Source organism: Phoxinus phoxinus (assembly GCF_949152265.1).
Source record: "Phoxinus phoxinus genome assembly, chromosome: 16".
Taxonomy (NCBI): Eukaryota; Metazoa; Chordata; class Actinopteri; order Cypriniformes; family Leuciscidae; genus Phoxinus; species Phoxinus phoxinus.
Genome location: NC_136891.1, coordinates 9,584,627 through 9,604,640, shown reverse-complemented (window position 1 = coordinate 9,604,640; position 20,014 = coordinate 9,584,627). Strand labels below are relative to the sequence as shown.

Here is a 20,014-nt window from a genome sequence, read left to right as displayed (position 1 = left end):
GCAACCTCATGGGCATTTTCGTCTAAATCTATTTAGAAAAAGCAGCAAGCAAGTGTAGCGTTTCATTATCAAAAGGCCGTTCCTTTAAAACAGCATGCTTCTAATTAAGGGCTGAAATTAGTTTCTTAATCATATTCAAATATTAAAAAGGTTAAACACCAAGGAACACTGCCGCCCATTCATCAGGGTTTAGTAAAGCTTGAACAGACCCGTGTATTGGGCGAATGAAATGTTAGGTTGCATATTAAGCTAAGTCATACAGTCCTAAAAGAAAGGAAGAATGGGTTAATGGGTCTTTTTGGGGTTAAAAATCACATAAAATCCATGTTATGTGATGAATAAGGATGGTTATATCACTATTAAATCGATAATCTCAGTCGAATACGGCCTCAATGTGAAGTAAATTGACCAATGACATCACTACAATACTCTGCACTACAACAGCAAGCACAGTTTATCTCCATCTCAGTGGCATTCCCGCTAATGTAGATATATTCAGTGGAAAAGTGGGTTTTCTCAAGCTGTGATTAATGTAAGCTGCTGTAAAGCTGTTTATTTGATGCCAGAATCATGGCAATTTGTCATTGTAAATCTGCTAGTGAAAGTGAGCTGGTTAGAGGACGCTGAGTCTGTAACAGCTGGTTGAGGGGGTGATGCAGTGAGGGGTAAGGCATCCGCAGGAGCTCCCTACTATAAGCAACGGTTACCATGGCAACGCTGGGGGAAATTAGGTGTTAAAGGAGTATCCTGTTATGCACAAAAGCATAATGCACCAGTAATTTTGTTTTGAAAGTTAGACAGTAGATGTACAGTCATCAGAGTGTGAAAACATTGCATGCTGAAGTGTTTTTGTAGTATTTTAGGACATATCAGTAATCAAAATGTACAACAAAAACACTGTAGCGTGTGTGTGTGTGTGTGTGTATACACATACATATTTGTGTGTTTGCGTGTTTAAATGTGTGACTAATCTCCTGTAATGTCCAATGATCCGATTTAATATTTAATGTCTTTTTATTTAATTTTTTACATGTGCTACGAATACATTTGAGAAATGCTGTTCCACCAGTTCGATTTAATATCAGTAAACTGTGGCAGTACTGAAGCAGAAGTTTTAAAGCAGCTTGCTTTGTAACACCTTCCCAGCATCTGAAATGTGGGACTGCAGCTTCAGCGCCCTGGGTGGAATTTAGAGACAGAATGATGATTTCAAAGGAAGCTTATTCAGCTGTAACAATCCGATGAGGAATTCAGTCTCAGGTGGTGCTGGAAGTTTGCAGTCGGTCTCTGAGCAAGAGGGGATTTTCTAACCTCTATTTATTTCCTTTAAGCTTCACTGCTTCTAACAAAAAAAGCATTTGCACATATGCATTCGCAGATTCAAGATGTGTTTATTGTGTACATACTGTATACATCATATAGATAAATAATTGTAAACATGGATTTAATGGCATTAAAAAATACAGCAGTTATACTAACATTATTTAGAGGGATTATATGTTGATGCTGAAGGACAATAAAAAAACACTTTGGATAAATAATGCATTTAAGAGAATCATTTGTAATATTAAGTTGAAAGTGAAAATATAGCATTATTATATTACAAAAAAATGACATTTCTTATATGGAATACCAAATGCCCAGTTCTTCCTTTAGTTTTGTAGGATGTACTGCCGAGAGCCTCTCCAGGTGGTCTGGTGTGAGTGAAAGTTACGGTTATCTGCAGAACAGCAGCTCTATCATTAACCTGTCAAAGTCATTGTGGTTGGAGTTATGTGAAGCATCACTATTCAATTACAGAAAACATCACGCTGTTATTATGCTGCGCTTCCATCTTTTTGGAGGTCGCACGTGATATGACATCAGATGTGAGGATTTTCTAGGCCCTGCAGGGAAGTTCCTCAGCTTTCAGCTGGTGAATGGGTCTATCACGAAACTCTTCTGGGCTAATGCACCGAAGTCTCTGCAGAGGCGAATGATTGGCCCTCGTCTGGGCTACGTAATGTACCAGCGAGTTGATACTGCAGTCACATTTCCATGGGTTATCGTGCAGATACACCTCCTTCAACCCTGAATCAATCAGAGATTTGAATAACGTGTTACACTTAACAGACAAGAATAAAAAAGTCAATGTTTTCATGTTTTTGACCAAACAATACAGAACTTTTTGAGTCAGCATACCATGTTACATACTTTTTTTCTACTAGCAATTATGTTGACAGTAAAAATCATCTTGAGACACCTATATTCTGTTCTATTACATTGTGCTCCATCTAGATAAACGCAGAAGCATGTTTAATGGCAACACAGCCTAAGAAACAAGTTTTGTGTTGAAACAAGTGTCTGGGAACCTGAAACCAGCCTAATAATATAGTGTTTCCTTAGAACTGACAGTCAGCTGGTCATTCAGGTAACCCACCAAACAGTCGATTTTAAAAATCCTAATTCTTACCTTGCATGTTGGCTAGCATGTTTCCATCAATGGCATGAAGTCGATTCCCACTTAAGCCCACATGAGTAAGTTTAGGTGTGTGACGGAATACGTCAGGTGGCAGGCTCTCAATTTCATTCTTCCTGATATAGAGCTCCTGCAGGTTGGAAAGACCTTCTAGTGTGGACGCGGTAAGTGTGGAGAGCAAATTGTTGTCCAGTACCAGCATCTCCAGACCAATCAGGGGACCGAAGGTCCCAGCTTGAATATTCTTCAGCTTGTTGTTGTCCAAGTTGAGAAAAAGCAGCTCTTCAAGTCCAACAAAGGCTTTGGGCGAGATCCTTTGGATGCGGTTCAAGGCAAGGTCCAAAACTTTGAGGGCTATCAGGGGCTTGAATGCATTTGGAGGGAGGGCAGTGAGGGCGTTCAGGGGCAGATCCAACTCTGAGAGGTTCCTCATGCCAATGAACATGTTAGGTTTCAGGCTAGCTATCTGATTCTGGCCCAGCATGAGAAAGCGTAGGTTTAGGAGGTCTTTGAAACCCTTCACTGGAAGTTTCGACATTCGGTTTCCTTGCAGATTCAAAAGCATCAATCGCTGGGCACCAGCAAATGCTTGAGGGTGTATTGATTTGATTGAGTTTCGCTCCAATTTTACGCTCTCGATTTTTGGGACGGAGTTCAGGATGTTTTCTGGGAGGTCCTGCAGAAAATTTTCACCTTGAAAATAAATGAACAAAAGGAAGCAAAAGAGGAGGGTTTAATTGGTGGTGCTGAAGCAAAAATCACTATGTTCATAATTAGGGTTAAGAACTTGAGTGCAACAGTCAGGTCCCGGAAGTAAAACTCCCAATCATTTTCTCCAAAGGGGAATTGATTTTTTTAACAATAATTGACCATTAAAACTGAACTGCAAGGTTGTTAAATGATGGTATGCTTTTGTTGAAGCAATCAGCCTGCATTATTTAAGCATGTTTAACATGTTCCTGGTGAAAAACTACATTATCCATGATTCTGCAAAGAAAATTACATATATTTTGAATAAAAAGCCTGCGTTGTATCTAGGGACCAGAATTTAATGCAACCTTGCTGAATAAAAGTATTAATCAAAAAATTGTTTAATTTACTGATCCCAAAACTTTGAATCTTAGTGTAGATACACGTGGTATTCTGGATGAAAATATAGTATATTTTTGAACAGGTAAGCAGTGAATTAAGGTTACATGAAGATCCATGCACTCTCCTACTCACCCATTTTTAGGATCCACGAGTCCAGAGGGAGTTTGGGTGGGATGCTCTGAAGTCCCCTCCTTTGACAGTTGACTTCAGTCTTTTCCGTACTGGATTTCTGGCTGCATTTACAATCACTGGGGCAGTTTTCCACGGCCTTTGCAACCCACAGCCATAGCACGGCTATCCCTGCAACCAGCTTCATATCCCTGAAAACACGCAGAGCCAGTGATTTAATTATGTCACGGAGGACAATATAATCCTACTGAAAAGAGCATTAGGGGTATTACCGCAAAGAGAACCCCACACATTGCCTCAAAACGGACATACTGTTTGTGTTAGATGCAAATTACTAATGCAGACTTACCTTGTGACCAGATGCTTTATGGACGTCTAAATCCAACGCTGCTTTTTCATGCAAAGCTAGTAGCCGGGTCTGAGCTCGGATGAAGTCTGAAATGAGCCGAAATGTTTGCCCCTCCAGCAAAGTGTGAGCTCTGTAAAACTCCCAGCACAGCACGTTGGTGAGAAAAATGACATGCACAGATCATGACAGGTTTCCCTGCCAAATGAACTCCTGCGTCCCTAGAGAAAAATCTGCGGGCATGCGTTTTTGCGTAGGTGTGTGAATTCACAGGGCACCTTATGCATGGCTTTGATTGTTTAACTTGGCACAGGTACGGTCTGGTTCACGGCAGATTGATGTCACTGTTATATCAGTGAGCACACATGATAATAGGGCAGGTCGATGAGCACAAGTGATCGGTGGAGGCGCCACAATCACTCAGCCCTCGGAGAGCCTGCTGAGCTGATAAGGACAAGGACCTTATACAGCTTTCCCCTTGGGCTTTTCTTGGCATTGTCCGCCAGGATTAACAGTAAGAACGAGTCACAGTTTCTCAGTTTCTCGCGAGCATCATCAGTGTCACTCTCGTTTTCACGGCCCCAACGCTTTGAAAGAGGAGGGCTGGCTGGTCGCAGGAAACGCACAAACCTCCAGAGATGTTATTATAGCTGTGTCTTTAAGTTTGACGCGTCTGCTCACCGAGATGATTTTATTGCGCGATAAAGACGAAAGCTCTTTCAAGGCCCGCCAACAGCAACACAATATGCAAGCCATCTGGAGCAGCATAATTATAATTTTCTCCAGCACCAAGCTGAGAAAAAGCGACGCACCACCTCTAGCCACCCAAAAAGAGGAGCAGTCAGAGCTGATAAAAAAAACTAAACAAAAACGCCTGCGTGATTCTGATTAATAGGAATGTGTTAATGCTGCATCTGTTCTTTAACAATTATTAATTTCTGCATCAAGTAAACAAACAAAGCAACACAAACAGCTAGAAAAATCAAAGTGCATTTCATGCTCGCTTTTACTGTTTGTGAAAAAGCTATACACGCATACTTCTTTCAACATCAGTGAATCCCTTTCCACCCCCAATCAGATGGATGTGTTGTTGCAAAATAAAACTGCATCTCAAATAGATTTTTCAGCGAACTACAAGCTCCGCACTCATGCTCTGTCACTGATGCCAAATAGTAGCAAGACTGGACAAATTCCTGTAATTTCCAGTGCTGTAATAAATTGCAAATGGAGTCAGTCAACCGCAGCAGGCTGCAGACAAGAACTCTGGCTGAAGACAAAACCACATATTACTAGAGGTCATGTACGTTCTCAGATTTATGTCCACCCCCAATGCCCAGACGCTATTAAAAATGCCCATCTTTCTCTGAATGAGAGGAAACAATGGGTATCCTTTTATATCAGTCCCTGGCGAGTTTTGATAAATGTACTCAGCTTGGAATAACACTATGAAACACAGTTGAGTGAATTTTTGAACGGACGCAGATTGAATTTCACATGATACAACAATATTTGACTTTGATCAAATAGTTGTTTATACAGTCACAAAAATCATGCGTTTGAATTTGCCAAACTCACAGGAAATTGTCTTTGGAAAGAAGAAAAGTCTCATTTGAAAGTGAGAAGCGCTTCACACAGATCCAGGCTAACAGATGTTGCCTGTAATAAAGGACAATTTAGCATGACACTAAAACCAATTAGCTTTCTAATGTGCACGTTCATGGGTACTTCATTTGTTGCGCATTGGCCAAGGAATGAAATGGTTTCATGCATCAGTCACTTTGTCATTTCCCTTGATGAGGGAAGTGATACTCTGACACTAGATCCTTCACCCCAGGAGCCTAAAATAAACATTCTCATGCCAGCTGACCTATCACAGAGCAAACCTTACATCAATTGTACATCACATTGCTGACATCTAGTGCTAGACTGTAGCTAATGCATAAGAATATCACTGATGAGTCTTAGGGCTTGTGCCAATACCCACAATTGCAGTCTTGGTGGTCACTTGAGAGCGCGAGCACGAAACAGAAAGTAAGTGTGCAGGACTTCAGAGGCTACATCCTTCGAAGGCCGTGAAGGTCAGAAAGAGGCATTGTTAAATGGGATGGCCTATAGCCTACGGAGGACTGTTCTTGTTGCCTAGCAACTGTGACAGCTGCCGTGGGTGAGTGGCAATAACGTTTGTACTGGACTTTTTTGAAAGTTATATTAAACTCTCTGAAAACAAAACAGGGTTCACAAACTGTCTAATGTTCACCATGGTCCATTTCTGTATATAAATAAAGAGTATAGGCTATACATAATTGACACCTAGTTAGATATAAGTAAACACTTGAACTGCTTTAATTTTTTGTCATTACTTGAATAAGCTGAAACCCAATACTTAGCCTAGGTTTAATAGTGTAATTCTGCAATTCTGCAAAAAAAAATCTACGCAATGAATTCTGGGGTAGGCAAGGCTACGAACCATCTGTTCTATCCTTCATTGCATAGGAAACAAAGGACGCATTTGGAGGCCGCATTTGAAGAAGCCTTTAGAATTGGGACAGCCTTCGTTACACCGCTGTAACACAATCGGCCTTCGAATCTGGTCTTCGAAGGATGCAGCCTCTGAATTGGGACGAAGCTAAAAATATATATATATATATATATATCACTCTAATCTCTAGGCCTAATACTTATTCACAAGCTCCCGAGCTCGTGAAACTGTATAACGTATGTACGAATTCGGACACTGGTAAGGACAGTAAACGATGCTGGCTCACTACACAATGAGACACTGATGATGACTCTGTTTCCGGCAGCGGCGACAATGTCCTCATTGTACAACATCACCACTAACAGCCTATTTATGAACTGCACAGCTGATATATTTCTCATTACTTGTAATGTCATTTAAAGTAGCCTACATTATGATAAATACTTTGCTTGTTATATGAAACATTTCAGCCGTAAATAAATTATAAATGCTAGCTAGATGCTGCACGTGCAACTGACTGACAACAATCAGATCATGTGACCTATTTAAATTATATTTCTCACCCAAATCTGTTGTCAGTTAACACGTTAGCTTATTTTGCTATTTATAATATACCTGGGTCGCAGATCACAGCGGTGTTTCCTGCGCTGCTTTTTAGTTTCTGAGCTCCACGAAATTACATAGACAAGACAAGATGTATTTTAACAATCAAATATTCATAGGCTACTGGTCGGTTCTTTAGATGATTGTCGTTTAAAATAATCAATTTAGGAGTTGCCGATTTTCGTCTAACAAATCATCCAAAGAATCTCAAGAGAGGACACTGAATAAAACGGTCTAACATTTCCGTCTAGCCTATGTTGAAAAACAATGGAAAGTGCAATGCAAAGAAACGCGTTGTGTTCTTCACTGAATGAACCCATCAGAGCGGCTACTATAATATAGCAAATATTTTCACTCTTTATCAGTAAATCTAACACTCAAGTTTTTGTTATCCTTGTTAGTTTACCAAGTCAAATAATTTAGCAGGTCATTAAATTAAAAACAAAAAATTACAAGGTCAATAAAACATTTAAAGCATTAAAGTTTTTTTTACTAAAAGACATGTTTTACTAAAACATTTTTGTTGGATCTGAGGAAGAATATAAGTGGATAGTATGAAAAAGTTTGGGAATTCCCAAAAGTTTATACAAGTGTGCTATTTTTAAACTAAAATGAGAAAGTATAGTCTACTTTTAGTTAACTTTATGTGTACTTCTCAGAAATATACTAAAAATTACACTATATACGAAATTTACAAATAGTATAAAATATGGAAAAGAAATAGAACATTTAATATATTTTGTGACAACGAGATACATTTCTTTTGATAACACATTTATCAGTTACAAGTCATTTGACCAGAGTGGAGTTATTGACAGGGAAAAAAAACTGGAATAAAGAGGATGGTAAAAGATAAGACTAACAACTACAGTAGAAAACAAATCAGACTCAACAGTCAAATGCAAATTGAAATATCTACAAAACATCTACTAACATATAAGAAAAAAATAAAATAATTCTGTCATCTGTACATTTCATTTTGCAACAAGACATGGCAGTCTGTTTGTCTAAAGTGGTTTAATTAATAATGGGTATTAAAAATGGCATTTTTACAGAAATTGCTGGTCAGATAAACAAAATCGAACATTCTAATATGTAACCAGATAAATAACATTGTACAATGCTTCTTTTCACTGCGAGTAAGTAACAGCTCATCTTAGTTATAAACACTTAAAACTTTCATTAGGGCAATGATGCCCACAAGTGATATACTTGCATAAAACATGCAAAAGTAATAAGTTAAGAAAAGCCTTACATAACACATTCACAGTTGAGCATTGTCATTTTAAATTAAAACCTTAATAAAAATGTAAAGAAGTTACGCTACCTTTACAAGATTGAAGTTCAAAGTTTTTGTTCACAGCACACAATTAAGAATTTGAAAAATATACTGGGACACTTCACATAGTGCCTGAAAACCAGTTTTCAAAACAAACAAAAAAAGATTAAAAAAATGTTTTGCTAATTTTTACAGGAAAAATCTGAGGTAGCAAAGCCAAATTTTGTGAACTTTGGATAAAAGAAAGTCTTTTAGCATAGTGCATAATGCCTAAAATGCAAACCAAAACTAAATGTTTGTATTAAATATGTACAGAAATTAAGAAAATATAGTTTTGTTGTTTACTTCTTCACAAATTGCTGGTCCTGAGAAAGAACATTACACCTTTTCTTACTATACATATTAAAAAGAATATCCCATCATACACAATATACAAATTGTCATTACAAAAAGTCAACGGTAAATAGCCAACCAGATACTTAGACTGTGTATACATAAGATGAGACGGCAAGTTATGGATTATGCAAAACAATCTTGAGAGTAAAAAAAAAAAGCACATCTGTACAACAATATACATTTTTAAGACATCAAGCTCTGAAAACTGAAGCAGGGTCCACAATCCGTAAACATTTTGTGACAAGGCAAAAAAATTGGTTTAAATTTGGTGCTCAATTGCGAAAAAAGTCAAATGTTTAAAAAAGACAGCAAGCTGCTAATGACTCATTCCCAGTCTGATGTTCAATGTCATCCTGAGGAAAGTTTTATTTGCCCCGAGTGTCCATGACAGATTGAGTTCTCAGTATATCCCTGGGAAAATGCGGTACGGGACAGCTTTGCAGTACTCTTCCCATGCAGAGCCGTACTTTTTCCTGCACTGACGCTCATCCCGTGCATTACGGTGCACCAGCAGAGCAATCAAGTAGATCAGGTAAAAGTACGGGATCAAATGGTTGAATCCTAAAGGAAAAGTTAGGGATAAAGTGGTGGAATTGAGTCAAAACCGACTGATAAGACAGCTTCATATCATCAGAAAGGTGAACGGAATGCGAATACTTACCACATGGTAGAGACCATGCCAAACCCATGATGACATCACCCAGGTAATTAGGATGACGGACGAACCCCCAGAGGCCAGACACAATTAGACTCTTTCCAGTTGCAGTAGGAATAGTTTTCAGGTCTGATAAGATAAAGATAAAACTGTTTTAGACCAAACAGTCTTAACATTTTATGTTTATTCCTTTGTTTTATCCGTTTCAAAACACTTACGAGACACTGCCGGGTCAGAAGGGTTTTTCCTGAAGGCAAACTTCTGAGAGTTGGCTTTCCGGAAAATGTAGTATCCAACTCCTAATGGAGAAGTAAAAAAAACCTCAAGTTCAAAGTCTGAGCATATCAATATCCTGTTCTTATTGGCTGAATAAGCATCTAAATGTACTTTATGGTGTAACTTAAGAAAAAATAGTGGGGAAATGTGTCAGAAACTGACCGTTCATAGTGACGAGGGTAACAATCCAGAATACAGAGAGTTCATTGGGATGGCTGACTAGATAGTATGCTTGACAGGTGAATGTAAAGGGAACAAAAGCCAGATCTCCAAACGTCAACATAAATCCGAAACCATCGTAGACTATATCCATCATGGTCAGAAGTTTCTCCTGAAACACAGAGTGATTTAATTCGAATCAGTTCATGGTTTCCACAATGCATTAAGAAATAATTATGTTTGTTTTGGAAACTCTTGTTGTACCTCATGCCAAAAACCATCAACAACCCACAGGAGCTGGAAGAGGTTGACCAGGAGCATCGCTGGAGAGGGATTCTGGAGATTCTGGAGCTTCATTTCAGCGAGCAACATCGCAAAGTTAATCAATACCTGTGGAAACAAGCAATAATTATGTTTCCTCTTGAATTGGTTAAAAAAAGTACACTTTAATAAGGAAGAAAAGTTAGGGAATCACAAGAAATCTGAGTGTTACTGATTTCATCTAGCAAATTGTACAATTTTAACCACAAGAGGGAGCAAAAAACAATAACAATACTCACCCAACCCATCAGGCCTGGGCGCATTTCACAGAAGAACTTGATATCGAAGTTTTTGATGCGGGGATTTAACTCTTTACCCATGAAGAAATCATAAATGATGTAGCCTAGAGGAATACAAATAATATATATATATATATATATATATATATATATATATATTAAATCTATTAACAGTACTTGACATACAAATGTCAGGTACATATAAATTCTTCCTTGCAATCTCTATAAAACGATTTTATTAGAAGGCTTATTTAGTAATCATAAACAACTATGACTGGTCTATTTGAACTAGCACTGAGGAAAGTAACAGGAACTACATGACAACTCTGTCTGGATGATCATATAAACCTGAAAATGGCTACGAGAAACTTCAAAAGCCATAGAAGTGAAAATACTCTGAGCCAAAATGTGAAAAGTCAGTCAACGCAGCTTGATCTCACACTATTCGTCTTACCAGAGTTCCCTCCAGGAGCGAGCTCGTCTTCAGACGCCCAGCGGGAGCGGACGAACAGATAGACGCTGAGAAGAGTGACGATGAGCAGGGCCGAGGTGCAGAACTGCAGGAAGTGAGCATGGATGTAGCTGAGATCCACCTCCTGGTACACGGCAACACCCACTGCCACAGCCGTGAGGAGCAGTGCATAGAAACCTGACGGAGAACAGAAGCTGAGATCGTCAAACAGCTCGCTCACAAATAATAAAACCAAAATTTCATTAACATTAAAATGAATCGACATTAAAGACTGACCATTAGTCCTATATTTCAAGGTTTTCCCGTTCTTGAGAGGCATTCCTTCAACGAGCTGTACGGTGGAGAGATAGAGAGGCATGCAACATTTACATGTGACCTCTAATCTGTGTGATTATTAACTAAAGTGTTTGCTCAATCAAATAAAGCTGAAATTAAATAAAACATAAATATTAGATGAAAAACTTTACTTAAAAATGCTGCCTTGGCAATTAACTCAAATATATATTTGTAAAGTTTAAGTACTAAAATGACTAAAACTGAAATAAAAAATAAAATAAAGCTAAATAGAAATATATTTAAAAAAAAATGACAAAAGCACATGCATAAAACTGAAAATATAACTATAAAAACAAATTCTGAATTTTAATAAATATTATAATAATATTTAAATAATAATAATAAAAAACATTGGTATAGTGCTGTCATGTTGATAAAAACAAGCTTATCATATTAATCTTAGAATTCTGCATCATACAAAGGATTTTCCTAATATTTCAATCATTATGACTAAAATCATAATATGAGTAATTTTATATTACAGTACATTTATGCATTTGGCTTTTATCCAAAGAGACTTACATTGCATTTCAAGGTACACATTTACTTTCTTATCCGTTCTTGCTTTCCCTGGGAAATCAAGGAAAGCAAATCAAACCCATGACCTTGGCGTTGCAAGCGCCAACGCTCTATTGTTTGAGCTACAGGAAAGCTACAGTACCGGTAATCCCCAAATATTTGATATATTGCATAAACATGTAATTAGGGATGCACATATATGAAAATTCTGGCCGATACTGATAATTCTTTATTTGAAAGCATAACCGATATATTGGCCGATAAATCTAAATCCAAATCATCTTATCGGACCGATAACATTAAAAATGAACATTTATATTGGCCGATATATGTATATATAATGTATACATATATAATTGTGTGATGTAAAATTGCAATTGTGAGATATAAACTTGAATTCTGAAAAAAAGTACCCCCCCCCCCCCCCCCAAGCCCATAATTAGACTTTATAAATCGCAATTACAAAAGTCAGAGTTGCGAGTTTATATTAAATTATTGCTAGGCAATCAGGTCCTTTTTCTTTCATAAAAAACCCAGAATCATCTTGAAATAATCTGTTTAACCTCAAACTCAGTGAAAAGCACTTCAATTTTTCGATCCTATCATAATTACCCTTAAGCTGCTGGAAACGAAACCAGATGTTTTCCAGAGAGGCTCTCTATCTGCATGCCACCTCTAGTGATTAATCTAATCTAGACTGCTTCACTGCAGCTAACAGGCAAAGCAGAAACAAGAGCCACAGAGTTATGTGGTCATGTGTCTAAACCCGGGTCACGGGGAGTCATGAGATTGGGGACTGTACCTTTCCGACAGGGAGCAGGGAGAGGACGGCCTGGAAGAGAAGCCAGAGCAGGACGATGCCAAAGACCTGACAGTCCCAGAGAGACTGAAGAGTAGGAAGCTCAAGAGGAAAGCTCTGGAGACTGGCATCCTTCTGCCCACAGAGAATGAGCAGCGCCAACACAGCCACGGGCAAAAGAAACATCAGGAAGAACACACCTGAAAGAGAAGAGGAAAGGGGCTCCTTTATTATAATCTAAACCAATGATTTATTTTAAATATTCCCGAAAATAGGGGGAAATGCACATAAATAATCAGAGATTTTCAGACAAGAATTAATTAATAATATTTCCCTGTTTGCTTTACTGTAGACTCAATGTTTGCATAAATTTTTTTTATATTCTACACTTATCTTTTTTTAATTGTTAATGTAAGGCATTTAGTTTTGTGACATAATACAATATAGATGTTGATAAAAATTGGTAAAAGCCATTTTAAAAGGCTCTGGTAAACATTTTGCCTCAAAGATGGGTCTGCTATTATCTACACAGTACAAAAGTACATTAAATCACTGACAAGACTCACCAACTCTTCCACCAAACTCCAGGTCAGTTGTCTTGATGGCAGCAGGTGTTTTAGTTTGCGATAATGCCTCGGCCTCTTCCTTTTTCTCCATCTCTACTGCCTTGCCATCGCCCTGGTCCTTCCTGCGCCGTAGATTGTAGCGTCCACCTGCCTGGTTCTCTGATTCAGTCTCGGTCTTCTGCTGTACATTACAATCAAGACAGCATACTAAATGTGAACACTTTATTTACTTTTTTTTTTAAATAATTACACAGTACACACCCATAAAAACAAAAACACACGGCTGTTCAAAAGTTTGGGGTTAGTAAGAAATGAATACTTTTATTTTTATTTGATGCATGGCCAAAAGTGACAGTAAAGACATTTATGATACAAAATATTTTTATTTCAAACAAAAATATTAAGCAAGCAACACAACTGTTTTCAGCATTGTTAATAAAAAGAATGATAATACTAGAATGATTTCTGAAGGATCATGTCACACTGAAGACTGGAGAAATGGATGCTGAAAATTCAGCTTTGCCATCACAGGAATAAATGGCATTTAGAAATATATTAAAGGGGTCCTATGATGCTTTTTCACTTTTTCAACTTTAGTTAGTGTGTAATTGTTCTTTTTGAGAATAAAAAAGATCTGCAAGGTTACAAAGCTTAAAGTCCACTCCAAAGGGAGATATTTTATTGAACAAAATCCACTTTTCAAGAACTACAACGAACGGCTCGTTTGGACTACAACACGATTTTTCCGGGCTTTAAGAAGTCATAATGTTCCTCATTTAAATAATCCGTGCCGATGGAATAAGCCAAAAAGCGGACGAGGCCTGGATGAGCTGCTGCTATGTCAAGAGACGCTATTTTTTCCACAACTCATTTGTTGATAACCGCAGCACCTGAGACGCGCCGTGGTGAGGAGCAGAGAGTTCGTTCAGAGCGTGTCTCAGGTGCTGCGGTTATCACTCCGCCCAAGTAGCAGTGCTTCGCCTTCAGAGAATATAGTTCACAGTATTTATAGGGTTTAAAATATGTCTGTCTCATATGACTTTGTTTTTTGTACACTCTGTGACTATACAAATCACAACATGTAAATAGGAAAATGTTTGCGTTATTTTGTCACTTATTTGGATTAGTATGCTAGCTGCAACCATTTACATCCAGTCTTTGTGCTAAGCTAGGCTAGCGGTGGGTGCGTCAAACAGACTTATAGCACACACGGAGATGAAAAAGGTATGTATGGACTTATCTAACTCTGGGGGATAAGTTGAATAGGCTAAAGTCCCAAAAAGTCGGAGTGTTCCTTTAAGAGTGGTTAAAATATATTTTATATTTATTTTGAACATTATAATCCCGATGTTTATCTGTGCACAGCACATTTTACAGATAAAAGCTTCCAGAAATGGAGCAGTTTCCACTTTGTCGGGACAATCTGTTGTTTGTGTCGGGACAAACTTGTAAGTGTGTCTTATTATTTGTAGTTGCGTTTTCTATTAACAATTCTAATTATAAGTTGTATGTTGTTGCTACACTCGCCTGTTAGCCAACATTAGTGTTGATATAGTGTTGTTTACTATAGCTTTTGTAAGGGTGTTCTTCCCCCCTTAGGAAAATTAACCATATTTTTGTGATCGATTACCGTTTGCATAACCAGTTTTCCAACATATATAATGCTTAAATGGGGATAACATCGTATCTATAATGTATAAGTAAAACATACCACTCTGAAACATCCTGTGAAATCCGTGCATGAAATCTGTTCCGCACTGTCCTCTTGATAGTGTTTTGAAATTGCCGCCATACTTTATATTTACATTAGAGAAAAACGCAATTATGGAGGGGCGGGACATTTCCCGAACACGTGCTAAGCGCTGTCAATCACAACCTGGGCCAGCTAACCAATCACAGCATATTTCATATTTCGGAAGGAGGGGCTTCATCGAAAACGACACGTTTGGGACAGACTGGGAAGAGAGGAGCAGTAATAATGTAAAATATGTGAAAAATAATGTGTTTTTTGAACAATCAAGCATGAAAACATATTCTAGTACACCCCAAAAACAAAATCAAGACTTTGTAAAAGGGCATAGTAGAACCCCTTTAAAACAGTTAAAATTGCAACAATAAATAACTGCACTGCAGCCCTGGTAAAAACACAAAAGACTGCTTTCAAAAGCGTTTTACTAACCCCAAACTTTTGTGTTTATGTGTTACGGCCCCCTTAAAACATCTGCTTCCCAATTTGAGAAACTCTAGTGTCAATAAAATAAAAATATGTGTGTCATGAAACTCAATGTTTCAGTGGCAATCGATCTCACTGTCAGTCTAAGTCAAGAAATGTTACTATTTTGTGACCGCACAACTGTAAGGGTAAAGCAGTCGGGTCATGCTTTGTCAAGCCCATTCAATTGTCCCATGAGGAGAAACATGCTGAAAAACGTGAGGGTATGATTAAACAGAAACCACAGTCAGCTTTAGCTTTGTGTGCACAACTAAATGGGCTCCTGTCACACATGAGAGGCACAACATGCATGCATCATGACATTCCAACCTACACTAGACCAGTTTCTAACATATAGACCCATACCTCAGTGATTGTGGAAGCTGTATTATCTGTATTATTTTCTTCTTTCTTCTCATGTTTGCTGTTGCTATTGTTCTCATGTTTCATCGGCTGAGACAGATGACAGTCAAGCACACGTGAGGTGAACCCATGAGGAAAGACAAATAAGATAACAGCATTAAAAGGATTGGTTTAATGGCTCTGAATTAGATTAAACTCCTATACTTAAAATCAACATAAGAATGCCATCACATGAATAAAACAGATTTTAAAATACATTCAAATAGAACAAAAATATTTTAAATTACAGTAATATTTCACAATTTTACTGTATTTCTTAAATAAATGCATCCTGGTGAGAATAAGAGACTTTTTAGAAAAAGAGACTATAGAGTGTGTGTGAATCTGAACATCCTGGGTTAGACAGATCATGCAAAGAGAAAGATAGAAATAAAGCGAGCGTGTGTTTGTTTTGTCCTAAAAAAAGAGTGTCCTTACCACGGGTGTGAGTCGAACCTCCAGCACTTCTTTGAGTTTCTCCCTGCGCACTTGCACATCTGTGGTGCGAGAGGAAGATCGACGGGACGTCCTAGCAGGAGAACGGGAGCGACTACGACGTGGGCGTCCCGGTGAGCGAGAGCGGGATCTGGACCGAGAGGGTGTAACACCCTGCTTAAATACGGCCATGCTCTGCAATAAAGAAAACAATATCCACAAGACACTGCAAGTTAAGTTCAGTTAAATCTCTATGGATTAGAACCTAGAAATTAATAAAGTTTTTACGATTTTGAAACCTTTGAAGAAATATGACATTAAGAAACATTTCTGCTCACTTTCTAGGTCACTAAAGTAATCACATAAGAAAAGTTGTCTTTGATCAAGTGAACTCATTTGTACAGATGATGGTCATATGTTTTGGCTCTAATTGTAGCACATTGTAATCATTATCAAATCATGCTGTAGAACAGAGGTTTTCATACCGTGATGTCAGATTCCTTCAGCTCCAGCTCAGTACCATCTTTGTAGATGACGGTGTAGAGCCGAGTCTTGCTGTCGTAACTCAGTACCTTGACCTCATAATAAAGATTACTGCCAGGCCAGCGGCCCATTACAGTATCTCCATTTTGAAACCTTGTAGCCGGCATTCTCCTTTACCTACAAAACAATTAACACAAGATAAAAGGTCTGCATCATTCACAACCAATGCAATTCACCATGTTTTTTCCCCACAGGAATCGGATCAGTATGATGCCATTGTGCATTGTTATGGCCTTTCCAGTTTAACAAACTACTAAACAACATAACAGTCTGGAAATTACATACTAGAAACTAAATGCATCAACACTGACTTAATGATAGATGTAGCAGTGCAGCCCTCAAAGATGAAGTCAAGTGTGTGACTTCTGCGCTGATTTTTCAACTGGTTTCAGCACTCAGAAACACAGATCTTACACGACAAAGTGTTTCACTGAACAGACAAACTAAAAAAAGTAAACACATGGTGGGAACTTCAGATGCTAAAACAGTTTTGAATTGATGTATAATCAAAGTGCCACAGTGTTTTTGGGGATATTTTACCCATGAATAGCTTACTTACAGTTGCCTCTGCATATTAAGCTGAGATTTGCATGGGAAAAGCACACATCACCTTTAAAAAACATAATGCACTTGAGCATGTGTGCTTGAAAACAAAACTAACAATCTAAATCTGTCTAGACCTAAAGATTCTGTGTGAATATTTCAGACGTTCAATGGTAAACCCACGAGGGAAACACCAGAGTAGCTGCACATGGCCTGATGACAATGAAGCGGTGATGTCAGCTGCCATCTCAGAAGTGCTGATGGGTCTGAATTACACATCCACACTGTACTCTCAGCACCCGCACTATTGTTGAGCTCTCAATGGCCTTTATGCGAGGGATTCTACTATCACTGTAACAAGCTAACTAAAGAGAGGACTTTTACTATCCAGCCACAGACAAAAACAATCCATAAAGAAAGACCAATAGTAATTACTAGTAGTAGTATTTATACATATTCACACTTTTCTACTCAACCGTTTTTTTTTATATATTTTGGATCTACAGATAATTTGCCGCATTTGGTGGGTCTCTAAGCAGGAATAGTGTTCAAAAACAACATTACATACATAGTGCATAAAAAACTTTTGTTTGCATTATTATTACTCAACTTTTTAGACATGCATTCATGGTACAAATGAAAAAAAATATATATATAAACAAGCTTCCAACTTTTACTGCAATACACTTTGCATAAATAATATACAAATATATAATAATCCCAAAATAATAATAATGTATTCATAATGCAGATTTGCAGTCTTAACGAGATTATGCTGTATTATCATATATCTAAACAATTAAAAAAACTATCACTTCATCACTGAAAGACAGTAGCCTAATGCTTGGTGCTGATTTTTTTTTTTTTTTTGATGTTTAGAAAACCTTGCAAAGAAATGTTGTGAAGAGCAAACACCACCATAACATGAAGCAGTTTTCTTACCACCAACATATGAATGAGTTTAGCACTTAAGCAAGGCCAGAAACAGATGTGCAAGTAAAAATTCCGCTCACACAAGACATATAGAAGCATAGGCTATTTAGCAGTCAAGCAGACACACTCCGTTATAGGAAACACCCAAAAATTCGTATTAAACCACATGAAAAGTACAGCCCATAAAAACTTAAGCCATCTCTACCCTAATCCCATGAACACATTCCAGACATTCTTGAACCAGAACACACTGACACACACCCAGCAGAGTTGAAGTCCAGCACTGCAGAAATCCCATGTGCTTCCAGAGTTGAAGTTAAACTACAGAGCAAAAGATTTAAACTGTGTGAATGTGAGTGGGCGGGGTCTGTTGCTTTTTGTTATGCAAATGTAATGGCACAAGACGACACGCGCGCTTTACCATCACTGCCAGTGGCTATTCAAATGAAAACTTAACGTTACTACAGAAAATCTGACTTCAACAAATTAACAGTATGCCAGACACTGACCACATTTGTGAAATTTTAATTGTACATTTACAGACCAACAAAATACCTTAGCTTTGGAAGACTGAACATACATCCTGAAATATTAAAGCATAATACAAAAAAGTCAGTAAAATAAATAATTATTGTGTTTATGCTTTGTGTTTTTCATGTGATACGGAGGCACACAGAGCATTCACGTGCTGTTCCTTTAACGCAGCAAAATAATGACAGGAATGGAGGGAAAACGTCATGTATTCAAACCATTGTCAGTCCGCATGCGAGAAGCTCATAACACAGCAACATCAGTATTAATAAACAACGAGTAAGTTACATAAACCAACTGTTATAATGAGCGACTGGTGTATTTAACAAATATTTACTGCCAAACCAGTCAAAATACCATTAAAAGTGTTTTTTTAGTGCAAAAGAGTGGAATGACTCACTTGCACTTTTGTGCACATACAAGATAATGAAACCAATATAAATCCAATATGAAGAAAGACATCAACTTAAACAGATATTAAAAACGAATGCAGAATTTAATTGTGGAGATAAAACACACGAGTTGTGTGTGGACCAAAATAAATGCGCGCCGTGCCCAAGTTTCCTGTGTAACGTTACGTTAAGTTAACGAGCCGGCTGGAAATCGAGTTATCATTCAAATCCAACACCAAAACAATGATAAACAGCTTTATTCACATAAATAAGGAGTATAAGTGTTCGGCACATTATATGCAGAAAGTAGTGACTGTTAAAAGCAATATATTATGTTTAGCTGCTACTTCACAAAGCAAGAGTTGCGGGCGGACCAAGCGCTGATCACGTTCTGTACCGTTAACTACGCAGTCACAGGCATTTCCAGAGAAAAACATTAAACATACAAAGTGAATTCATTAAGATTTCTTACCTGCAATCGATCTTAATACCCTAATAATAACTAAAGCTTCTCCACCGAACTTCATAAAATAAAGAATATTGTTTTAAAAACTGGCCCCCGCTTTGAATACGTTCCTCCCTCCGTGACCGCTCAACCTACCAGCGTCCTTGAGGGCGGGAAGCTCTCCGATTGGCTGTCGTGTCCTGTTTTTAAATTTCTGATTTTTCTGATTGGACGGCGGAGAGGTTTGCGTGAGCGTTGATTGGAGACGAGGCATTTGAGTTGGAAGGTTTTTGGGTTTACAAAATGGAGTCCTGTCTTGCGAGACAGTTGATCAGTGTGAAATGAGAGGAGACAGAATGGACAGCCGACGTCTTAGGTTGTGCTTCTACCGCGAAAAGTTTCTTGTAAATGTTAAATAAATATACTTCATTAATGTAATGTTTATTAAACTGGA

The 20,014-nt window shown here is 37.9% G+C and overlaps 2 protein-coding genes across 2 annotated transcripts; both read right to left on the bottom strand.

Moving 5' to 3' along the window:
* Positions 1 to 1,374: 1,374 nt before the first annotated feature.
* On the bottom strand, positions 1,375 to 7,214 carry LOC306983613 (uncharacterized protein). Its single transcript, XM_079584174.1, has 5 exons — positions 7,120 to 7,214; positions 4,029 to 4,158; positions 3,683 to 3,870; positions 2,453 to 3,151; positions 1,375 to 2,070 (listed from the first exon to the last, which is right to left on the bottom strand). Exons 3-5 carry the CDS (start codon positions 3,864 to 3,866, stop codon positions 1,880 to 1,882), a joined length of 1,074 nt encoding a protein of 357 aa, XP_079440300.1. The 5' UTR covers positions 3,867 to 3,870; positions 4,029 to 4,158; positions 7,120 to 7,214; the 3' UTR covers positions 1,375 to 1,879.
* A 601-nt stretch (positions 7,215 to 7,815) lies between these two features.
* On the bottom strand, positions 7,816 to 19,744 carry lbr (lamin B receptor). Its single transcript, XM_079583651.1, has 14 exons — positions 19,588 to 19,744; positions 16,659 to 16,833; positions 16,177 to 16,368; positions 15,703 to 15,789; positions 13,125 to 13,305; positions 12,562 to 12,758; positions 11,181 to 11,235; positions 10,887 to 11,081; positions 10,433 to 10,536; positions 10,137 to 10,262; positions 9,876 to 10,044; positions 9,656 to 9,736; positions 9,444 to 9,566; positions 7,816 to 9,343 (listed from the first exon to the last, which is right to left on the bottom strand). The coding sequence occupies exons 2-14, from the start codon at positions 16,821 to 16,823 to the stop codon at positions 9,183 to 9,185; spliced, it is 1,836 nt and encodes a 611-aa protein (XP_079439777.1). The 5' UTR covers positions 16,824 to 16,833; positions 19,588 to 19,744; the 3' UTR covers positions 7,816 to 9,182.
* Between the last annotated feature and the right edge of the window lie 270 nt (positions 19,745 to 20,014).